Source organism: Ictalurus punctatus, chromosome 4, assembly GCF_001660625.3.
Source record: "Ictalurus punctatus breed USDA103 chromosome 4, Coco_2.0, whole genome shotgun sequence".
Classification (NCBI taxonomy): Eukaryota; Metazoa; Chordata; class Actinopteri; order Siluriformes; family Ictaluridae; genus Ictalurus; species Ictalurus punctatus.
In genome coordinates this window covers 14,745,194-14,770,000 of record NC_071284.1, presented here as the reverse complement: position 1 = coordinate 14,770,000, position 24,807 = coordinate 14,745,194, and the positions used below count along the sequence as shown (strand labels likewise).

Sequence of the window (24,807 nt, the reverse complement as noted above, 5' to 3'; positions counted from 1 at the left end):
TACTGATTACGCGTTTGATTTTCTCAGCCTCTGAGTGGTCAATCATGTCAAGTTTGGGCTTGTTTGAAAGCTAGAAGTATCTACAATTGGTCCAAGTGGGTGTCAATCAAGTTAGACTGCCCGAATAAAATTTAGGAGGCGGATTGTTCAGCATAGCCAGAGCAGATTAGCTTTTTTTAGATGGTGTCTCAGTTCAGTTTATGGCTAATTACTAAATTCCAGAGGGGTAGGATACCAAAACACTTGATGCATTTTGAAGAGGACATTTGTGACTAAATATGGAACTTTGCATTTGTTTTCTTCAATAAAGGTGATGGACTTTTTATCGATGGAAATGTGCATGATTTATAAAACTGGGAGCGAACTGGATTTTCGTCTATGTAGGTTATGTAAGGTAGTAAACGTTTATAAGTCCGATCTTTGGTTTAAGTGTTATAATTTTATTGTGGCAGTTGTATACGGTGTTTTACTATCAAAAAAGCTTTAGTCGTGCTCTCCGATTTATCTCTGTCTCAATGTTTTCGTGGAGAGGTGTGAATTGTTTGCCCAGCAGGGAGCTCAAACTCCGCCCTTTAAGCACACAGTCATGAAACTGCACAGAAATCCACAAGTGTCCTGACTAATCTTGTACCAGAACTGCGGTGATACAATAATTCATTTGTTTATACTAATTGAAAATGTGCGATAAGTCTTTTTCCATTCCGCCAGCGGAATGAACGCTAGTGTCTGGGCAAAAGGGGTTAAAGCAGTCTTTTCCAGGTTAATGTAGATAAGAAGCACCTACAGGCAATTTATAAATTACTCTCAAGTCAGGTGGTCACTGACTGTGTAGTTTACAATGTCACTGTTTAATCCTTCTTCATAGCTTAGTGTAGGGAAGCACTACATTCAGGGGGAAAATGGTATCCAGAAGTGATTTGTGTTCCTTGTGAGCAAAAAGGAATGACTATTGCGGTCATAGTTAACAATAAATGGATGTTCTTCTCAGTAATTCAATATTGTAGCAAAGTGATTCAGACGAAATCCCAAATGATTGTAAATATATATTTAAGACACTTTCTTTCTGACTTTCCAGAGTATATAGTAGCGTTTAATGGGTACTTCACGTCAAAGGCACGCAGTCACTTCATCAGCAGTGCCCTGCAGAACGCCAAGGCAGTGAACTGGAGAATTGTACAACGTGAAAACCCAGCCAGCGACTACCCCAGTGACTTCGAGGTGGTGCAAATCCGACAGGATGCACACAGCAGTCTGCTCACACTGCAAGACCACCCCTACATCAAGAGAGTCACCCCCCAGCGCAAGGTCTTCCGTACACTCAAACTGCTCAACGGTATGTTCAGGTCTACATGTAGCCATTACACTATCCACTTCAGCTGCACACCATATCAACTATCAGACTAACCATTTGTAGCATGTTTACTCTCTGTTTATATCTGAAGCACACCGTGCTTGTGAATGGGCAGTGTGATGGCAGGAAGAAATACAGCGTGATGTGCAAGGATGTTGTAACGTCCTGTATACTTACATGGCCAATAATGCACATTTAGTTAAATTGTGATTTTAAATATATAATCTTTCCATTTTTAAAACTTAAAGCTATATGCAAATTCTGTTCATTATTGTATTTTTAGCTCATGAAACTATTATACAGAAAGAAGCACATGATTCACACTTGCCTCATTTGTTAATTTCAACCAAATGCAGTGACCGAAGTTGCACTCTGTAAAACCCAAAGTATAATTCACTTTTTACGCTCATGCTAGGAACAGTGCACAGTACGTGTGACGCATATTTTGTCATCAGCAGAGTATGCGTGTATTTTACGCTCGCCGCCAGATTTTTCTAACCGTGTGAACTTTGTGCAGGTCGCAAATGCAGATTTAATTATTTTGCACTATTTAGTTGTTCCACAAGGTGTCAACAGTGACCCAGGGTCATTGATTCTCAAGGCAGTCGACGAAAAAATTAAATAAACGGAAGAGACGGGAGCGAGTGCAACAATGGATTGTCGCACAGACCATCTTATCTTTCTCTTTTTTTATTATTTCTTCTTCCGCTAGTAACAACAAGTGAAGCAGAATGTCTTTCTCCTCCATTTTTCTTCGTGTTGTTGTGATTCTTCCTTGTTGTCTTCCTTCACACCAGAAGACCTGCTTTATTGCTCTGTACTGACTCTTGTAGGCCACGAGGGGTAGTGCAAGTTGTCGTAATGCACATGCGTCGACCGAGGCTATGCGTACGACTATGTGCACACGCTAGTAAAAAAACAAAGTATACTTTAGGCTTAAGGGGACTGTTGCCCACTAGGGGAGAAAGCAGCAGATGACCGAGAGACCAGCAGTCTGGTTTGAGTGAGAGGAAACAGTTAGCTTAGAAAGAATGCTGTCTTTTTCTCACACACACACACACACACACACACTCCCACTAAGGCTACGTCAGCATTAATCCAGATAAAATTGAAAATGGATCTTTTTCTCTACATTTTGCCCTCCATCCACACTGAGACGGCGTTTTGTCCAGCGAAAACCAAATTTTTTGAATTCATTCTCCCAAGTGGATAAATTTGAAAACGTACTCATGCGACCCATTCAACTCAAAATAAACAAAGATGGTGGAAGATATTTTTCGGCAGTTGTGCCTGATGTCCCGTTTGATAGCTTTTTGGAACATGTTTGAAAATGCCAGTGTAGACTGAGAGCGTTTTTAAAATGAAAATACATTTTTCAGATTTATCTGGATTGATGTGGACGTAGCCCAACATGTCAGTCTGCAGCCACTATAAAAATCCTTGTTCATAACTGGTATCAACATCTATATCTGATGATCATTATTGGTGTACAGGTGTGAACAGAGTCAAATGCTATTGTTTTCTGATCGCTGAAACCACATTTAGTCAAGGGCCACTCATGTGGCCACTTAACATTTAAAGTGTGATGAGATACATGCAGCACAATTGGTTTAAAAAAAAAAAGGCAGCACCAAAACCTGGTCACATATGGGCACTTTACACATTTGAGACATTAAAAGATCTGAAGGGTACTGAGGGCCTTAAAAGTGTGATATCCCCCAACTTCATGAATGCCCACCAACATCCACACTCATACAAAAAACAATATGTAGCAAAAGTCAAAGGAACAGTGTAGGATCCTGTGTGTAGTTTGATATTCATTGGATATGGAGAGTAAAAATACATGTGTGTCCAGGGAACTCAACTCAGAAAAACTGCATTATGTCATGGCTAGTTTCCCATTACATAGTCTGTCAGTCTGAAGTGCACTCCCACACGCATCCCACTTTCCTTATCAAACCTAGCAGCCAGTCGCACAGGTTCAGTAAGAACATACTGAAGAAATGATTAATTGGCTGCCAGTCAGTTTCTGAATGATGCATAAATAGGACCTAATCAGTGTAGCCTTACATATATACAGTAGAAGTAATCATCATTAAACTTCACTAGGGCCATGTCTGTGAGAGCCAGCATGGGTGGAAAAAATGAATCTAATTATAGTCTGTGGAGGAGGACTTGGGGCATGTCTAAAAAAAAAAAAAAAATAATTCTCATGAGTGCCCCTTGAAATGATTAGCATGGCAGGTCATTTTATTATGCCCACTCTCCTTCTTTGGATATTTAGATCTCTGCATAAATAAAGTTTTTACCACTCTCTGATTTTGCCTGAACTTCAGATTGTGCCTCAAAATAGGATTGATAATTCTCACAAGTGACTGTAGTGCTTGCTGAACTCACGAAGCGGCTGTGGTTGCAGAGATGCAACATGTCAGCAGGGTGAATCTCCTGTGTTCGTTGTTGATTTTATAAAATTCTGCAGTCATCTGTTTAATTCTGTTTAAGTCTGATCTTTTAGCTGTGGACCAGCAGATTTGGGTAATGTTCAAGTCAACCATCGGAATGAGGAAAAATGTGATTTTGACTGAGGCATAATTGTTGGTGCCACATGGGCTGGTTTGATTATTTCTATAATTGCTGATCTCCTAGGATTTTCATGCACAAGAGTCACTCAAGGTTACTCGGAATGGTGCTATAAAGAAAAAACATTAAGTGAGCTGCAGTTCTGTGAACAGAAATGCCTTGTTGATGACTGAGGTCATCGGAGAATGGCCAGACTGGTTCAAGCTACAGTAACTCAGATAACCACTCTACAATTGTGTTGAGCAGAAGAGCATCTCAGAATCCATAACAAGTTGAACCTTGAGGCGGATGGGTTACAGCAGCGGAAGACCATGTCGAGTTCCACTTCTGTCAGTTAAGAATAGGAATCTGAGGCTGTAGTGGGAACAGGCTCACCAAAACTGGACAGTTGAACACTGGAAAAACGTAGCCTGGTCTGAGTGATCTCGGTTTCTGCTGAGGCACACAGATGGTAGGGTCAGAATTTGTCACCAACAGCATGAATCCATGGACCCAACCTGCCTTGTGTCAACGGTCCATCTTGGTGGCGGTGGTTTAATGGTGTGGGTAATGTTTCCTTTTACTTGTCTTCTAATGGCTACTTCCCACATGTTAATGCACCATGCCACAAGGCAAAGTTTTCATGAACATGACAATGAGTTCAGTGTTCTTCAGTGACTTTCCCAGTCACTGGATCTAAATCCAGTTGAGCACCTTTGGGATGCAGAAATTCACAGCATGAAAGTTCACCTGAAAAATCTGCAGGGATTGTGTGATGCAATTATGTCAACATGATGAACCAGAATCTCAAAGGAATATTTCAACATCTTGTGGAATGGCATGAAGAATTGAGTCTGTTTTGAGAGTATTTCTATAGTGTTCCTAATAAAGGGCTCAGTGAGTGTATGTGTGTGTTCGCATGATAAAGTAATAAATTATGGGAGAAAAATATGTATTTGTAGATCAGTCAAACTTAAAATGCAAAATTATGGTAATTAATTGGGTAGTTACTAAATTTCTGTCCTGTCCTGTGTGCACACAGCCAGGTCCATAAGTATTTGGACAGTGACCCAAATCTCTTAACTTCTGTAAGATTTCAGACTGCGAAGGATTTGCATCCAAGTATTAAAAAATAATCTTTATGTTTATAGCTGTTAGTTTGTCCAATTTCTTTTGAGCTGATGAAAATGGAGGGAATAGGTATAAATGGCTTTAACTCCTAAACGCTTAATGCAATATTTTTGTTAAACCCCTTGAATTAAACCTGAAAGAATACACTTTAATCACATCTTTATTGCTTTATTTCAAATCCATTCTGGTGGTGTACAGGGGCAAATTTACCAAATAAATATTTTTGTATGTGCATGTGTGTAGTTTTGATGTTTTTCAGGAGTACTTGAGGAAATGGCTATTTGAATGCAGCATCTTTGTCTGATTTGTACAAAGCTGATGAAAATTGCATCAATTCTACTACAATTTCCTCTCATACTGTATCTTTATTCATTTCTCTTTGCTCAGTTGGAGGTGATGGCAGCTCCTCTTGTAATGACACACGCTGGACACAGAAGTGGCAGTCATCTCGGCCACTGAGGAGGACTAGTCTGTCACTGGGCTCGGGGTTCTGGCACGCCACAGGTCGCCATTCAAGCCGTCGCCTGCTCAGGGCCATTCCCCGACACGTGGCCCAAATCCTGCAGGCTGATGTGCTGTGGCAGATGGGCCACACAGGTGAGTGTGTGTGTGTCAAATCACAGATATGACACAAAAGCATTTTTGTTTAATAGCTGAATATTCTGGCTTTGTGAAACATTCCACAAACAAGTTAAATTAAATTATTTTAATTAATAGCATATTTTTTTCCCAGATCAAGTACAAGAAAAAATTATGGAATCACTCAATGTTGAGGAAAAAATTATGGAATCACATTTGTAATTTGCATTTCTAAAACAAATACCAGCACAAGTCTAAAAATGTAAATCAGTCTGCAGTTAAAAGAGAGTGCTTACAGACCTTAACCTTGGACTTATTGAAAGGAAACATGGCCCAAGTAAGAGTTGTCAGTTGAAACAATGAAAGGATCATAAAATTCTTTCAAGATGGAAATCTGACCCGGAGTTTGGCAAAAGATGTCGGTTGTTCCCAGTCAGCTGTGTCTAAAAGTTGGTGCAAGTATAAACAAAATGGGAAGGTTATAAAAGGAAAACCTTGAAAATGGAAAATGCACCACAAAACAACTGGGAAAAACAAATGCACGGAATTGGGGGTCAATGTTTGTGACAGAACTGTAAGAAATCGGTTGAATGAAATGGGATTTACATACAGAAAACCAAACAAAAACTAGCACTTGAACAGAAAGAACACCTAAACAGAAGAAGAAAAGGTTACAGAGGGCTAAAGAGAAGCAATCATGGAGTGTGGATGATTGGATGAAAGTGATATTCAGTGATGAATCATGAATCTGCATTGGCCAAGGAGATGATGCTGGAACTTTTGTCTGGTGCTGTTCTAATGAAACATATAAAGATGAATGACTGAAGAAATTTCCCCACTCATTTATGACATGGGGTTGCATGTCAGGTAAAGGACCAGGGGAGACCTCAACAGTCAATGCCCGGGTGTACAATGAAATTTTGGACACTTTTCTCATTCCATCGATAGAAAATAGTTTTGGTGGTGATGGTCATTTTTAAGGATGATCATGCATCTTGCTACAGAGCAGAGAGTGTTGAAGCTTTTCTTCAGGAAAGGCAAATCAGTTCAATGACATGGCCAGTAAACAGTCAGGATCTCAATCCAATTGAAAATTTATGGTGGGAATTAAAAAAAAAATTGGTCCATGACAAGGCTCCGTCCTGCAAAGCTGATCTGTCAACTGCTGTTTGAGAAAGTTAGAACCAGCTTGATGGAGAATATTGTTTTTCATTAGTGAAGTCCACGCCTTAAAGAATTCAGGCCTTCATATAAATCCAAAGAGGAGCAACAAAGTACTAATTGTGCCTTTTTTTTTTTCTTTTTTTTTTGGATGATTCCATAATTTTTTTTTCTCAACATTGAGTGAGTCCATAATTTTTTCCTGTACTTGATCTGGGGGAAAAAAAGCCATTATTTAAAATAATTTCATTAAACTTGTTTCACAAAGCCAGAATGTTCAGCTGTTAAACAAAAATTGTTTTGTGTCATGTCTGTGATTTAGTTTATTTGCTATGAGGTACAAAAGTTCCTCTAAGCGTGGTGATTTCCATCATTTTTTCCAGGGGTTGTAGTAACTGATGGAATGTAACTTACAGTACTTTTCATTGCATGTTTTCTTTGTTGTTGTTTTTCATTAATAAATGAAAATCTTACCAGAAAATCATGAAGGTATTATAATTAATTTGTTGTGTATTATTTGAGCGTTTTTTCCCCCCACAAGCAGTTAATATTTTCTTAAAATTGTAATGTATAAAATATAAGATGACTGATATTCACAGTTAAAATATCCATTGAAAGATAAATATCATTATTAGTTTTGTTACATAAAAGTAAACCCCTAAATGGAGAAAATTGTAAACTAAATCAGTAAAAATGCAGTCCATGTGGCTTTGACACGGCAGTTTTTGTGGCCAGGTCTGAATTCATTTTCATGATGATTCCTGGCTTCTTTGTAGGCTCGGGAGTTAAGGTGGCTGTATTTGACACTGGACTTAATGAAAAGCATCCACATTTTAAGAATGTTAAAGAGAGGACCAACTGGACCAATGAGAAGACACTAGATGATGGTAAACCCCCAATGTAATATAAAAAAAGCAGACTAGAGACTGTATATTTCAGCTTTGTTTCAGTGAATGTCTGTATGTTACATGTGCACATGAATTGTCTGTTCCGTGTGTTTATAGGTTTGGGCCATGGCACCTTTGTGGCTGGAGTTATAGCCAGCATGAGGGAGTGTCAGGGCTTTGCTCCTGACTCTGAGTTGCACATTTTCAGAGTTTTCACCAATAGTCAGGTACATATGCACAGCATATCGATCCTTTTGCTTTAGGTGTACGGATGATGTTGTATCTATAGTTTAACCCATGGTTGCTAGCATTATTCTGCAAATTTACTTACTGCACCACCCTAGAATGTTCTTTAATTAGTCTACAAAAAGATTGTTGAGTGTTTCTCCTGTGGACATTTTATTATGGAAGTGGTGGAATGGTGTTTAATTTTAGCACTGCCCCCACACAACTTCGTATATAGAGAGTCCCCAGAGTGACATAATCATTATGACGCTGAACGCTTTTCTTAAACGAGCACAAAAAGGATGTAGTCAGAAACATGAATGTGAGAGTCCATAATATTCCTCTCAGGTGTCCTACACATCTTGGTTCCTGGATGCCTTCAACTATGCTATCCTGAAGAAGATCAATGTCTTGAACCTCAGCATTGGTGGGCCAGACTTCATGGACCATCCATTTGTGGATAAGGTGTGCTTAGTGTCTCTTTTTGTCATCTCTGATGTCACAATTGGGACACCTGAATGTTTGTATGTAAGGGTTTTTCAGGTATTTTCAGGGTTTTTTCACAGCTATTAGTCTATGCAAAATGATTGTGCAACTTTGGTTTCACACTGCATATAATTAAATAAACTTAAAAAGCTCACAAATATCACCCAAGTGTGGAGAATGCAAAGCTGGCACTTAGAAAATTATATAAATGACTTGTTTTGTGTAGCATAACCTACTTGTTTGTAATTCCAAATTTCTAGAACACATCACATTTCTGCATGGCTGCAGCTGTTATTTAGCTCATTTACATGCTGTGTTTTGGCTTAATTCGGTGTTGAATCACTTTCAATATTGTGAAGAAAGATATAACTCACTGGGTACAATGGGGGGAAAAAGTATGTATAAAAAAATTTGATATACAGCACAAAAATGCCAGACAGCAACGATGCTAGGGTTCCACGTCAGCGAGAAAGTGATTCAACATTGAATAGGTTTCGCTTGGAATCAGACCAAGACCACCTTGTTCAGAAACAGATCAGTAGTTTTGGTCCACACCTGAGTGCGTTTCTCACCTGCCCAAACAAACGACACTTTTCTCAGACATGAGAAAGCAACTGTAGAATAATAAAGAGACTAACATCAATATCTTTTTAGACTTGTGCATTGAGATTCTAAAAATATACCTGACTGCAGTGTATAGCCTACACATTTCTGAGCCGAGATCAGTTAACCTTCGCAGCCTAACCTAGAATCAGTCAACAGAACATCATGAGTTATTAACAGGAATGCAGCTACTGATTTTCAAGCACAACACATCAACACACTAAAAGCTACAGGGAATGAAATCTAGTTATTTAAATATTCACACACTGTTTAACATTGCATGAAATAATGTTCAACCAGTGACTCTTTCCTGGCTTTACCTTAGGTTTGGGAGCTCACCGCAAATGGGGTTATCATGGTGTCTGCTATTGGGAATGATGGCCCTCTCTATGGGTAAGTGGTAGAGCTAATAAAACCGTGCAACAAAAAAATCTTTATTTTTGTGGTAATAATTTATGTAATTTGTGCAACATTGTTGTGTGAACATTACAGTACTCTAAACAATCCTGCTGATCAAATGGATGTGATTGGGGTTGGAGGAATTGATTTTGAGGACAACATTGCTCGGTTCTCGTCTCGGGGCATGACAACATGGGTACGTCCTGTTTCATAGCAACACCACTGAACTGCAGCCCTCACCTAAAGGCTTATGCATGGGCTTGTTGTTGCATGCCCAAGGACTTTGTGCTGACCTAGGAGATGCAGATATATCCTACTTAACATCTGATTTGAACAGCTGGTGTTTTAGCCTGTTCACCTTCAGGAAAGGTACATCGATTGTAACTTGAGTTTTGCTCACAGTTCAAAGGTCTCTTAAGAGTCATTAATTCTGTCTGGGAGCAAAAAGCACTGAATCATACTTGAGCTGGTGCCCTAACCTAATGATCATCGGTTCTATGTATTCCCAGTGAGATATCTTTGGTAGACAAAATGATGAGCATGTTTTGCTTTTGGTTCTTATGTAGACACATAATGTGATGCTTTTTATATATATATATATATATATTCTGCAAAAAAAGAAACCACTTTTTCAGCAGACTGTATTTTAAATATAAAATGATTGTAAAATCTAAATAACCTTCACAGATCTTTATTGGAAAGGGTTTAAACAATGTTATTCATGCTTGTTCAATGAACCTTAAACAATTATTGCACATGCACCTGTGGAACCATCCTTAAGACACGAACAGTTTACAGGCGGTAGGCAATTAAGGCCACAGTTTTAATAACTTATGACAGTAAAGAGACCTTTCTACTGACTCTGAAATACACCAGACGAAAGATGTTCGTTCACCTGCTCACCTGCGTGAACATGCCATAGACCTGCGGCAGGGAGGCATGAGGACTGCAGATGAGGCCAGGGCAATAAACTGTAATGTCTAATGTAAGGTGCCTGAGACAGTGCTACAGGGAGACAGGAAGGACAGCTGATCGTCCTTGCAGTGGAAAATTACATGTAACCATGTGTCCCCCCCAGACGTGATGGAGAATTTGCGAATGCCTTGGAGGAAGAGTGGAGAAACATCTCACAGCAAGAACTGACAAATCTGGTGCAGTCCATGAGGATGAGATGCACTGTAGTACTTAAAGCAGCTGGAGGATACACCACATACTGACTGCTAATTTTGATATTAACCCCCACCTTGTTCAGGGACTCATTATTCCATTTCTGTTTGTCAAATATCTGTGAAACTTGTTCAGTTTATGTCTCACTTGTTGAATTTTTGTTAACAGTTCTTAAAGCGCACCTATTATGGTTTTGAAACGTGCCTAATTTTGTTTGGGGTCTCATACAATAGATTTACATGCATCCAAGGTCAAAAAACACTTTAATGTGCTCATAATTTAAACTGCAGCATTACCTTTTTCCCCCCCAGTGTCACAAATGACTCGTTAAATGATCCATTCTAAAGGATTCGTTCTAAACTCCTCCTTTCAGAGAGCATACTCTGCTCTGATTGGTCAGATGTCCCAGTCTGTTGTGATTGGTCTACCGCTGTCAGTGTGTTTCAAAAAGGAAACGCCCACTACCATAACGAGTTTCAGCTCCGTGCGGGGAAAAAAAAAAATGAAGACCAGAGGCGGGACTTTTTGTTACAAACCTACTTATTTTAGTACAGGAAGTAAAGTCTGGAATTACTAATGACACGTTTTAGCTGTTCAGAATCGGTTCTTTTTATTTTTGGAGTCAATAAATCCATTTGTCCTGCGGTTTGGTTTTTTCAATTCAGTTTTATTTGTATAGCGCTTTTTACAATAGACATTGTCTCAAAGCAGCTTTACAGAAATATCAACATGGTATACAGATATTAAAGGTGTGAATTTATCCCAACTGAGCAAGCCACTGAGTGGCGACGGTGGCAAGGAAAAACTCCCTAAGATGTTTTAAGAGGAAGAAACCTTGAGAGGAACCCGACTCAGAAGGGAACCCATCCTCATCTGGGTAACAACAGATAGTGTGAAAAAGTTAATTATGGATTTATATGAAGTCTGTATGGCGTTAGGAGCAGCCGTAGTCCCAGCAGTCTGGAATTAGAGAAGATTTGAGCTCCATCCAGAGGCAGAAAGGATCTGGATCTCTAGTATCTCCATAAATTCGTGTGGGGCTCGGCGAAAGGAGAGAGGGAGAAAAAAGATTATTATGACTGCGAAGCAGTAGAACAGAATCTAGTCAGGGTAGGCTTGAGTAAACAAATACGTTTTAAGCCTAGACTTAAACACTGAGACTGTGTCTGAGTCCCGAACACTAATAGGAAGACTGTTCCATAACTGTGGGGCTCTATAAGCGAAGGCTCTTCCCCCTGCTGTAGCCTTCACTATTCAAGGTACTGTCAAATATTTTTTGAAACTTTGCAGATTTTTCACATTCACAAACAGCTCTATAACACACTACATGAAAGGTAATATCTGAAAAACTGTAATAGGTGCACATTAATACAAATATTTACATGTTCAGAAATTAGCTGGAAATAAAAGCAGTTGATTGTGAGAGGATGTTTCTTTTTTTGCTGAGTGTATATATAATCCAGACTTATAATAATTAGGTTATTGACTCAGGATGATGATATGGTCTGAACTTATGATGGTGGTTTGTATACATGTTAGAATAACTACTCTCTGTTTCTATTTTTCAGGAGCTGCCAGGTGGCTATGGCAGGGTAAAGCCTGACATTGTGACATATGGCTCCGGAGTTCGTGGGTCTGGACTGAAAGAGGGCTGCCGCTCTCTGTCTGGCACCAGCGTGGCCTCTCCTGTGGTGGCTGGCGCAGTCACTCTTCTTGCCAGGTGAGACATGCCAACACTTAGCCTTTCTCTTTTGAGACAACATGGTAGAATCAATCAACAGATGTTTTCCGAAATATTTTCTTTCAATTAGGTGGATTTTATAATGAATACCTTGTAACAAAATGAGATGCAAGATTTCACCTCTACTGAAATTTCCTCCTTTCCTCCCTGTGAGGTTTAAAGGATTATTATGGCTGGCTGTAGCCCTTCCATTGTGTCATCATGTTGTATTGCTTTAAAGCCAGTTTGCATTATGTTCATGTCTGGATATAACCACCCAAAGTTTTCACATCACATGACCTGTGTCCTGTTTAATTTTTAGTACTTTGTGCTGTCTGGCATATTATACTGTATATTATATTTTTGATACATATTTATTTTTCATTGTACCAAGTGGGATATATATCTTTCCTCAGCTTTCTGGATTCTGTATGTATAATGCTGTCTGGTTTGACATGCAGTCGTTGGTGGAATGTCCTTTCCAAACCATTCAAAACAAACGTTTGTGGCTACCACGACTGCTGCTGTATTTTGCATTTCTTTGGAAGCACTACCACTGATTTATTTGTAACAATCTTTGAATACAGTTTTTTATTTGAGATAGTGTATAACAGTGCTTAAGAGAGTCACTGCAAAGAGAGCCCGATAAAATTAAACAAGAGGCAAACAATTTCTCTGTTCATGTGGCCAAATATTCCATTTGTGCTTCCACGTTCCTGTGGGACCGGTGAGTTATTGAAACATTTCTTTTGTGCCACTGATGATAAAGGGAAAAAAAACAAAGACAGTGAATTAAAAGAATCAATCTCATCTCCCTTAGAGAGAAAGCTTCAGATACTTTGTCTTGCTGTCATGCTGCCTTTTTTATGTAGGTCAGTTAATATGAACTGGACTGCAGCAATCTGAGGGTCTTTCACACTCCACTTTCAATGTCTCCATTCTCATTTCATGGTTCTCAGCAGTGCTTGGGTCCTGCCCATGTGGCCTTTTTTTCTTCTGGCTAAACAGTAATAACCTTGGTCAAATTAATGCAATTTAACTTGATCTCTTTTGATATTTGCAAGTGGTTTGTTAGTATCTCATGTTATCTCTATTATTTTTTTTTATTAAAATTTTTTCCCATCATCCTCTCTCTACCATAGTACGGTGTTGAATCGAGAGCTGGTAAACCCAGCCAGTATGAAGCAGGCTCTGATTGCATCAGCTCGCAGGCTGCCTGGAGTCAACATGTTTGAACAGGGCCACGGCAAACTGGATCTGCTCCGAGCTTACCAGATCCTCAACAGCTACAGACCCCAAGCCAGGTAAGACATGCTTGCACACACGTGTGTACCAGTACTAAGCTATGCCCATGCTTGGCTGCTGTTGCTGTGTAGGTCCTGAGAAACGGAGGACAGTCTCATTGCATTAATCCGGTTACAACACCAAATAATAGATCCGTTTTAGAAATCAAGAAAGGTTTTAGGAAGATGCCTGGGTGTTCAGTATGTGTTACGAAGACACATTAACTTCAAGTTTCAATCGATTTAGACAAATTGATGATGGCAGAATTAAGATAAGTTATGCGATTACTATTTGTTTGAGATGACCTAGCTAACTTAATTCATCAACCATCTGATTAACACCAGCTTTTTAGGAGAGCAAAGATCCAAATGGTTCTAGCTAACACTGTCTAATGCTTCATGTTTCAGTCTTAGTCCGAGCTACATAGACCTGACAGAATGCCCCTATATGTGGCCCTACTGCTCCCAGCCCATCTACTATGGTGGCATGCCAACAATCGTCAACGTAACCATCCTGAATGGCATGGGTGTGACTGGCAGGATTGTGGACAAGGTAAAAAAATAAAAAGAAGAAAAAAAAGGGATGCATCAATGCTGACCTACATCCAGTACCATGTGACATAAGCCTTGTGTACATTGTCACACTAAGGATCTATAGTTTTTCTTACAATGCAAATAACCTGATAAAACTTCTTTTTTGTAGCGATTGCAAGGGCAGCTGACCTGAGACCACAGTGCTGTATCAGCGAGCATGGAGTTTAAATATTAGCAAAAAGGTGGCATGAATTACTCACACACGCAAAGATATATTCATCAGCGTGAAGCGAGCATGCAGAGAAACTGTCGATCATAAGAGCACATCAGTTCTGCCAGGATCTTATCATCAATAGTTCCTTAAAACAGGGTCTGCTTGAAGCAAATCAAGAGCAATTCATGGCAGTCATTTGTATTTACCATGCTAGCTGATACTGCTCTGCGTGCTCAGGAGGGGCGCCCTCATACTCTGTATTTTTTATATATGTACACACACACTGATTTAACATTGTAACATCTTCAACATGAAATTCAGTACAGGGAGTTCACTGCTAGCAGTACATGATAGCAAACCAACATAAACAGAACTAAATAAAATTTCCCATCCTGTCCCTGATTACTTATTTCAGTATTGGTATCAGTATTATGGATTACTAAAAACTAATCGTATTCTGTCTGGGGAAAAAATGGTATCCCTAGTTTTTATGTTTATCCCAATACATTTTAACATTTGTTCCTTCAGTAACTACCTGTACATTCCTTCAATAGCCAATCTGGCAGCCTTATCTGCCCCAGAACGGGGATCATATCGATGTGGCTGTGTCTTACTCGGCTGTGCTGTGGCCGTGGGCTGGCTACCTGGCCGTATCTATATCCGTGGCCAAGAAAGCGGCATCCTGGGAGGGAATCGCTCAGGGTCATGTGATGCTCACTGTAGCCTCACCTGCAGAGAATGATGTAAGTAAAATTGAGAAATGTCTGTGCTATTCCCTAGCACAGTATTTGTTCTGAAATCTTCTCCAGGAAAGCAGTCTCACAATGTGTGACCATTTGTTTGTGTGTAGTCAGCAGTAGGTGGGGAAATAACCTCTACAGTGAAGCTGCCGGTGAAGGTGAAGATCGTGCCCACACCTCCTCGCAGTAAGAGGGTGTTATGGGACCAGTATCACAACCTGCGCTACCCACCTGGCTATTTCCCCCGAGATAACTTGCGCATGAAGAATGACCCACTCGACTGGTAGTTTAATAGCACTTAACAATTTGTTAGTTTTATCACGTCAGTTATTTGAAAAATCTAAATAGGGCAACATTCTGTAAAATTCCTTATTGTTATCCTATTTTCTGTAATTGCCTTCAAAACATAAATGCAAATTATAAAGCATTTTTTTAATGAATTAATGAATGTGTTTGTTTGTACAGGAATGGTGATCATATCCATACCAACTTCAGAGACATGTACCAGCACCTCAGAAGTATGGGATACTTTGTTGAAGTTTTGGGTTCACCCATTACATGTTTTGATGCCAGTCAGTACGGTAAGGTTATAGATTAACCTTTAGATTTGTGACTAAATCATCTATAAAATCTCAGATCAGCAATACTGTAGAACTGTATTAGTTCAATAAGATATGTGTCCTGTGTTTTAAATGCAGGGACTCTGCTGATGGTAGACAGTGAGGAGGAGTATTTTCCAGAGGAGATCACCAAGCTGCGACGTGACATAGATAATGGTCTGTCGCTCATCGTCTTCAGTGATTGGTACAACACCTCAGTTATGAGAAAAGTGAAGTTCTACGATGAGAACACCAGGTATCAGTCACTATATGTTTGCTGGTTTGTTCTGTCTGAACAGCTACATTTCCTTGACATTTGTATGAAAGATATGATTGTGTAAAGATATGTAAAGATATGATCATGCATTAGAGGATTAATTATATTAGCTCATAAATCTCAGTGTTAACATATTTACATTTAATTTATTTGAACCTGTTCATACCTTATGAAGCCTTGTAATGTATGTATTGGCTGCATGAACAGACTTGTGTTTGCTTTTGTAGGCAATGGTGGATGCCAGACACAGGGGGCGCCAATATCCCAGCTCTAAATGACCTCATCTCTGTATGGGGGATGGCCTTTAGTGATGGACTATATGAGGGAGACTTCACAATGGCAGATCATGACAGTAAGATTTTACTATAGCACATTGTATTTCTCATTTATTGGTTTAACTACAGTAAGAAAGACACAGTCGTTGTAAACAGGTTACAAGTGTACACGGGTAACAAGTATACAAGTGTAGTACACATTGTGATCTATTCTCTCAAACCACATTCAGAGTTTTTCTGGAGCACATATGATCACACTGCATTTGTAATATAAACACTAATGCTTCTCAGTGCTTCATGGGACAAGAATATTTCATTATCTTGATAAAGCAACAATTTAGCTCATGACCATAGAATTTGGTGAGGCATTAATCAGGACATAGCCTCAAACAAAACTAAGTTGAGAAGATATCACACATGATTTATTCTATAGGCTACTACTCTAATGATTTTTTTTCCCTATTTTCTAATGAAGTAACCTCGTAATAGTCAACAACATACTGTCATCCAATATGCAGTATAGCAGCTTGTTTTGAGCTGTTTTAGATGTACTTTTGCGCAGCCGTGTTCGATACAGCTGGTACATTCCTGTCGTCATTAACCATGGTTGCCAGATTTCAGTCAAATGTTTATCGCAACTACAAACTACACAAAAGATGTGAAATTACCACAAAGAAAATCCAGGCATTGGAAAAGGGACGCGCATTCTTTTTTTTTCCTCAGTGTTTGCATGGAAATCTGCAAAAATACAGGTTTCGTACGGTCATGAAAAATCTGGAAAAGTCATGGACTTTTAAAATAGCCATTTTCAGGCCTGGAGAAGTTTTGGAAAAATAAATAAACCCAGAAAGTTTTGTAAAAGTCGTGGACATTTGCTTCATAGATATCTGTATAATAGAATATATGTTTAATTGTTAATATCGGTTAAAAAATACATAAAATTCGGGCAAACAGTCGTGCCACGTAAGGTTACGTTCTCTAGGTAGGGTAAAGTCTGGCACGGTTGCAGCTTGTACTTTTGAGTCAGGGCTGTAACCACCATAGACACAGAGGGGGACACATCCTCCCATCAGATATGGCCAAATTCCCCTGTTAGAATGATAAAAAGTTACATGTTTAGGGTGCTCTGCTTCTGTGGTCTAGCAACGCTCGTCAATGTCAAAATGTTTGATCAGATCAAACAGGGTGGGGGCTTTACTGTTCACAGAAGCCGTGTGATGCTTCAGTTTTAATGGTGAAAGAGTGCCAGGTAAAATGTAGCTAACGTTAAATATTTGACAACCGTTTTACGATAGAAACGTTAAGACAGACAGTAATATCCAGGGATGCAAACATTTACGTGATTTATGTAATGTGTCCTGGTCCATGTGATAAGACGAGAAACATTAACCGAGCCGTTTTCAGTGTATTAGGCAGAAGATGAAGAAAGAATATGTGCATATTGTGAATGAATGTAATGAAGGTGGTTACCTGGCTTTACTGGTAGCCTTTCAGTAAATTCACTTAGCTAAGAAAATAATTCATAAAACTCAATTGGAAGAGTTATTATCCTCAGACTTAAACTAGAATATGATCCAACGCGTGGCTTTGACTCGAGTGTGTTTTTAGGTTGTGGTTAGGACAAAGTCATTTATTAAAATAAAATATAATTTGCAAATCTAGTTCTTTAACTATTTAATATATTCGTTTAATTATTTTTTGGACAAAACCCGCCAAGTGTCTGCAATAATTGTATTTTGATGCTAGTCTGTATGTCCTTGTGAGGTCTGTGCTCAAAAGTTAAAGGGGTAGTTCCCCTAAAATGAAAATTATCATTTACTTACCTTTATGTCATGCCAAACCCAAATACTGTTACTTTTCATAACATAAAAGAAGACACGTTTCCTCTCTATTACAGCTCTATTCCATAAAATGGCAGAAGATAGCGATCATGAGCTTTAAAGGTGCACTATGAAAACCATACGCCAAGTGGCCATACTAGAGATTTGTGTTGTATGGACTGCTTTTATTGTTCAAGTATAGCTGCGTAAACATTCATCAATACACACTGACCTTACTGTAGTCTGTTTGGTTTGATTTAATTTTAGTTAAGATATACTGTGTTAAATTTTTACATGGGTTTTTATTCTTATTTTGCAAGTATACAAAGACATTTCAGGGACTGTATGCTCATGAAAATTTGCCTCAAAAGTCATGGAAATTTATTGGTAAAAATGTGTATGTAACCCTGAAAATACCTTACAGTGGAAATGGAAAATCCTGTACATCATAGATGCACTGTCTGCACATACACTTTGCCTTTGTTTGTAGTAATCTATTAGATTTAGTTCAGATGGATTCACTAACACTGAATTACATACGAAAGTTAACTCATAACCACCTTGTTGCTATTATCTTTGAAGGATTATCAGGTAATCCAGCCTTAAGGAACCCCAGTGTAAGGCGAATGTTAATTCTGTCTAAAATGTAGGGGTTTATATTGCAAGAGCCATGTGACCCCCATCGTAGAAAATCACATGTGCTGGGGATCATTTGACGTTGATCTCAACAGCTGCAAGTAATTTGCATAAATTTTTCTTAAAATTTGTTACAAATTTTCTGTCACCTGAAGTAATAAGCACTTCAAATAATGTATGCATGATTCAAGAAGAGAAATATGTAATCTACACATTCTTTGTGGTGAAATAAGTGTTGAAATGGGGGGGGGGGGGGCAGTACAGCCATGGACGGCGCGTGTAGATGAATTGAAAGAACTGTTGTGTACACCCAAGGAATTGTAAGATTTCCTGTGTGAACATTACCGAAAGACCGAATTCTTCTATGTGAGTGTTACAAAAGGGAAAAAAAATGTATTTAAAAAATAAATAAAATAAAAAAAACTTCAACTGTGCTCCTAAATTTTTTGTAATTGTAATTTTGTGCTCCTAAAAAAACTGTCTTGCGTCTTTCCTCCTGTAAACACTGTTATTGCCTTTTCTGCATACACCTGAATTGTTTTCATTTGGTTGCATATCGTTATATTTGATCACATATTTTGGTTGATGGCATTTTTAGTTTTACTTATCCTATGTTTTGGTACAATTTTATTTACATTTGGCTTCTACGAGATGATGCACTTTAAGGACCAGTCTAATTTGATGCAAAGATTTGTACATTAGCATGAATGTAGCACAACATGGAGGTGAAAGCAGCGGTCTGTTTATTTAAATGTGAAAGTGCAATAAAAATATATTGTCACTAAAATCAATGAATAATCGTGATAAAAAAATTTAGTTCTCAATATTGATCAAAATAATCGGGATTATCATTTTGGCCATAATCGTGCAGCCCTACTTTCTGTAGAATATACCATAAATAATCACCCCCAGTGGTATGAAACTTTTAAATTAGTTATGGTGCAACTAGCTCCCATCAGAAGTCACATAATTAGGTGAATGAGGCCCAACTGTGTGCCTGTTGTCACAGGTTCTGAATATATCAAACTTGGAAGGCCCCAGAGTTTGTTAGAACACATACTTAAACATGCAGCATAACGATGACCAATGAGTTATCAAAACAAGACCAGGACAAAGTTCTGGAAAATTATCAATCAGGGTTTGGTTATATAAAAAAAAATATCCCAAACCTCTCAAAATGCATCATTAAATCCATAGTAAAAGAACAACTATGTCAAGAGTCCTACAGGTTCATTTAATTTCTTGGTTGTAATATTAGTAAATGTAGAAAAGGTCATATACAAGTCAGTCTACATTATTAACCTAATATAACATTTAATAAGTGTTAATGGTGCATATTTAGCAATCCTCTTTAAATGTGAACGCAAGTGGTCAGACACATCAAGACACATGGCAAGGCCTTGTGTGAACTGCACTCTGTCTTGGCTAACCACTTAATTTTAATACCTGGTGTAAATGGGGTCAAAGTGAAGACCAGTCCATGCAGAGTTTATTGTAATGAGCCACTAGTCCACGTCATTGGTATTTATGGTTGAGAGTTGGTTGTGTTCATCCATGTTAACATATAATATCCTCTCTCTATTTCTCTCTATCTTTCTCTCTTTCCCTCATTAGTGTACTATGCCTCAGGCTGTAGCATATCACGCTTTCCAGAGGGTGGGCTCGTTATTGCACAAAACCTAAAGGATCAAGGTAAAATCACCTACTCTTGTTGCACATTCCTGCCACAGCTTCACTTTTGTTACCATGCCTACCAGTGATTTGCTGTCATTCTCTGGTTCTTTGATTCTTGAACACAATGCACAGACAAACCCAAGCCTAGTTGCTCTTTATATCTGCTGCTAGGACTAGAGGTGTTAAAACAAGAGACTGCGGTGGTGGATAACGTTCCAGTGCTTGGATTATATCAGACAGCTTCAGAAGGAGGTGGTCGCATTGCACTGTATGGAGACTCGAACTGCATAGATGACAGTCACAGGCAGAAAGGTGGCATTAAATTGTCTTTTAAAATGGTCTTTGTAGTTCTCAGAGTAAGCTCTGGGAGAATTATCTGGGCAATATTGATGTGATGGCAAATTAAATTAGGAAAATTGTTGCTTATATGATGTAAACTATTTGCAAGTTAATCATACTATATCCTGAACATGGTCTTAACCTTATTCTCTTATTCTGCTGTCTGGCTTGATGTTGTTGTGTGTCTGTAGACTGTTTCTGGCTTCTTGATGCCCTGCTGCAGTTCACATCTTATGGTGTGACTCCACCTAGCTTCCTTCACTCACAGAACAAAGTTCCAGCTCCTACAGGCAATGACAGACCGCTGCCAGAGAGACTGGAGGGTAAGACCCAACGACACTGGAGATTAGCTTCATGTTCTTCCAGATTGCACTGCTTTACCAACATTTCTGCTACAACTTTGGTCGGGTTAATCCTTAGAGACTTGACATTGGAATTGGTGAATGAAATGTTTCTGAACGCCAATAATAATATTAGTACTGTTTTCTTCTTATTCTTTTTGTTTTGCAGGTAATCACCTTTACCGCTACTCAAAAGTGCTAGAGGCCCACTTGGGTGACCCGAAGCCACGCCCTTTACCTGCTTGCCCTCACTTGTCTTGGGCCAAACCTCAGCCACTTAATGAAAGTGCTCCCAGGTCAGTGCATATGTAACTACTGCTTTACCATCAGGGCCCAACAGATTGGATTTAACTTTGTTTTCTCTGCAGTAACCTGTGGAAACACCAGAAGCTGCTGTCTGTGGACATGGACAAGGTGGTGCTACCCAATGTAAGGTCATATCGACCCCAGGTCAGACCTCTGTCACCAGGGGAGAGCGAAACCTGGGACATTCCTGGAGGTGAGATGCTCTTAAGACCAGGCCTTATTTGGCCAATACATATCCTGGCTAATTAAACAATCCTTCATTAAACAATGTATAGGATATCTTTGACAAATTTTCAGTCATTGATGACTAATTGAATATCTAGAAGTAAGTAATAAGCACATGGCTGGATGTGTGTTATCATCTGTGTTTATAGACACAGATGGTGATTAATTACAGGACAAAAAACAACTTAAAATTTCCTAGTTACCTGTCTGTAATAACATGCTTCCAACAATTCCGCTGTCATGTGAAAATAATGCACATCATGTTAGTCTCTCACACTGCCTAAATACTGGGGAATTTTTATCCATTTATCAATCTTACAAAATCTCTCATAAATGCTTCTGAGATTACCTGTTTGTCTCTTGGATGACTAGACAAAGACAAAAATGAGACATTAATCTGTCTCTTGTGTTTTCAGGTATAATGCCGGGTCGCTATAATCAGGAAGTGGGTCAGACCATTCCCATGTTTGCTTTTCTGGGAGCCATGGTCGTGTTGTCCTTCTTTGTGGTGCAGCTGACTAAGTCCAGGAGCAAGCCAAAGCGCAGGAAACCACGCATTAAAAGGCCCACCTATCTCCAGCAGCAACAACAGCAGCAGCAGCAACAGCAGCAGCAACAGCAGCAGCAACAGCTCCCTCACACAGGCAAAAACCCTAGGTGTGACATTGCCTCGCTCTGAAAACTTAGCACACCAAGACTTTGAGGTGGTGGATTAAATATGCTACAGACTAAATTGTCATGTGACACATCGTGCTTATGAAACTGCCACCTTGACCTCCATTTGTGGGGTTTTCTTATGGACATTGATGTTCCTTTCTCCAAATGAAACTTTCATTCCAATGACCAATTTTTAAAAAAAAATTTTTTATTTATTAACAATATTTGATTGATTCAGCCCTTGATATGTATGTCAAAATTGACAACCATGAAAAAAGCGATTTAGTACATGGTGTACAGTCCTGGATATTTTTAAATACCTTTTTCATACCTCTTTGTCTTCATAATCAAAATTTGGGATGGAGTCATTTTGTTCTTTGTGTCCTGTTTGTGTTTTTTTTTTATTATAAGCTTCTGATAATTTTGTAAATAGCAATCATGATTTTTCACCTTTGTTGGTGGGCTAGCATAAAAAATGTCATCTGCAATAAAGCATTACACCTGCCTCTGCTTTCTTATTGCATCTAAGGTAAGTCTTTCTAAACCAGGGTTACAATAACAGTTGATCACTAATTTAAACTTGATTGAAGATGTAATATAAGATCTTGTTTATTGGAGTAAACAAATTCAAAAGCAAACATAAAGGCATACCAGGGCCTTCATGTTACATGTAATATAATGGCTGCTTTTGAGCTCCTGCTTTCTTTCTCTGTCTAAAAGTTTATTATACAAGTGATCAACCTTGAGGGATTCACGCATATAATAAGCAGTGAAATGACATTACTGTCATAGATTTCCATGCTTGTTTGGGTGTATTAATTATGGTAGGGGTTTAACATCCCATAACACAAAATTCATGCAAGGATCATCCTGTTCTCTGGATTTGACTACTACACCAAACCAGTGGTTTGACTTGAAGAGAATAGTCCAAATGTTTAAACATAAGGATTTAAAGAAGCTTAAAATGTTGTTATATGTGGACAAGGATCGCTCTGCAATTGCTTCCAACCTTATTAGTCATTACAGGAAGATATTAGGTGCTGTTACTTTCTCCATTGGAGGCTTTATCAGTGCAGAAAAACAGCAAGTGAAATATCATTAATTGAAACATAGTCTAATATTTCTCATGAGTTTATTATAAAATGTGTAGGGTTTTTAACACTTTAGACATTCAATCTGTTGATGGATTATTTTAATTTCAAGCAATTATTTCTAGAAATATGAAAAATGATCTGCAAAGAGACAATGCTAAAATAGTACTATATGCAGTGTTAAGGTGTGTGTGTGTGTGTGTGGGGGGGGGGGGGGGTATTTATTGTATTAAAATACACTACATGATCAAAAGTATGTGGACCCCCCTTCTAACTGAGTTCAAGTATTTCATCCACACCCACTGCTCATAGGTGCATAAAATCAAGCACATAACCACGCCAGCTCCATATTAATGCCCATGATTTTGGATTGTCCAACAAGTTCATATAAGTTTGATGGTCTGGTGTTCATATATTTTTGGCCGTATAGTATTTATAGTGTTTAAGCTTCCTGTAAAAAATATATTGGAAACCACAGGAGAAGCACATTACAGTCCAGAAAACAATACTGTGTTATTAAAGTGCACATTATTTAATTTCAGTTCAGCTGGGTGTTGGGGACAGTAGGGTGTCAAACAACCTGGTTGCCTCAGGGAAGGAGTGAAGTCATGTTTAAAAGGTAATGCGGCACTGCAGGCTCTATGTAATTACTGAGTGGGAATTCCCAGGCTGGGTGTTTGGCAGCAGGTCCTGTGACAGAGGCTAGTTTTGAGGCTCAGTGTCCATTCTGACTTGAAGAATTAAAACTGGCAGATGATTTCCATCCGCATGTGGCTTGCTGGCAGTGGAAGCAAAAACCAAGGCTGGGAAATTCAAGTTCAACATGATTTAAGAAATTCACTGAGGCACAGATAAATGGTCACAGGGTCAGTTCCCAGGTTCTTCGTGTAATTAACCTCCACTGTGGGCCATCATCCTGAGGGGTCAGTGACATTTTCAAAGGCGATTCTGCCCCATTAAAAGTGGATCAGGGCACAAGTTTTAGAGAGAAATCTTACCCCCATCACCTTTAATGAAATCAATCCACTTCACAGCAAACTAGGCCAACAGCGTGGGTGATGGGAGCACTGATCTGATTTAACATGATTTTAAATAGAATGACAATTTAAATAGAATGGATGATTTTATGTTTATGTGAAGAGAACTATGCATAGCTGAAGAACAGTAGAGAACCACAAAACCTGCTTTTATATTTTGTTATCTCTGCCAGGAGATGTGTGAATTTCAGAGTTACTGAAGTGTACGTGTTAGGTAGTAAATGTCTCTCATAAGCATAAAAGTATATATATAAATAAATAAAAGTGCAGACTTTCAGCTTTAATTTGAGTGTACATACATCAAAATCAGGTGAACGGTGTGGGAATTACAGCACTTTTTATATGTTGTCCCTGCCAGTGAAGCAAGCCATTCATTAGGCTGAAAAATCAAAAACCCATCAGGGACACAGCAAAAACATTAGATGTGGCTAAGTTAACTATTTGGTACATTCTTAACAAAAACAGAAAGAACACACTGGTGAGCTCATTAA

The 24,807-nt window shown here is 38.8% G+C and overlaps 1 protein-coding gene across 2 annotated transcripts in view; it reads left to right on the top strand.

The window, feature by feature from the left end:
- Positions 1 to 22,693, top strand: part of mbtps1 (membrane-bound transcription factor peptidase, site 1) — a 41,537-nt gene extending 18,844 nt beyond the window's left edge. For both annotated transcript variants that reach the window (XM_017466404.3, XM_053677995.1), the window contains exons 3-23: positions 1,076 to 1,333; positions 5,429 to 5,638; positions 7,558 to 7,668; positions 7,786 to 7,895; positions 8,242 to 8,358; positions 9,308 to 9,375; positions 9,475 to 9,577; positions 12,117 to 12,268; positions 13,411 to 13,572; positions 13,960 to 14,104; positions 14,854 to 15,042; positions 15,150 to 15,322; positions 15,505 to 15,620; positions 15,738 to 15,894; positions 16,143 to 16,267; positions 20,261 to 20,338; positions 20,492 to 20,632; positions 20,851 to 20,982; positions 21,170 to 21,296; positions 21,369 to 21,499; positions 21,948 to 22,693. In XM_017466404.3, the coding sequence (XP_017321893.3) occupies positions 1,076 to 1,333; positions 5,429 to 5,638; positions 7,558 to 7,668; positions 7,786 to 7,895; positions 8,242 to 8,358; positions 9,308 to 9,375; positions 9,475 to 9,577; positions 12,117 to 12,268; positions 13,411 to 13,572; positions 13,960 to 14,104; positions 14,854 to 15,042; positions 15,150 to 15,322; positions 15,505 to 15,620; positions 15,738 to 15,894; positions 16,143 to 16,267; positions 20,261 to 20,338; positions 20,492 to 20,632; positions 20,851 to 20,982; positions 21,170 to 21,296; positions 21,369 to 21,499; positions 21,948 to 22,210 (3,068 nt within the window). In that variant the 3' untranslated portion in view covers positions 22,211 to 22,693. The remainder of the gene's footprint in view (positions 1 to 1,075; positions 1,334 to 5,428; positions 5,639 to 7,557; positions 7,669 to 7,785; positions 7,896 to 8,241; positions 8,359 to 9,307; positions 9,376 to 9,474; positions 9,578 to 12,116; positions 12,269 to 13,410; positions 13,573 to 13,959; positions 14,105 to 14,853; positions 15,043 to 15,149; positions 15,323 to 15,504; positions 15,621 to 15,737; positions 15,895 to 16,142; positions 16,268 to 20,260; positions 20,339 to 20,491; positions 20,633 to 20,850; positions 20,983 to 21,169; positions 21,297 to 21,368; positions 21,500 to 21,947) is intronic.
- Positions 22,694 to 24,807: the final 2,114 nt, after the last annotated feature.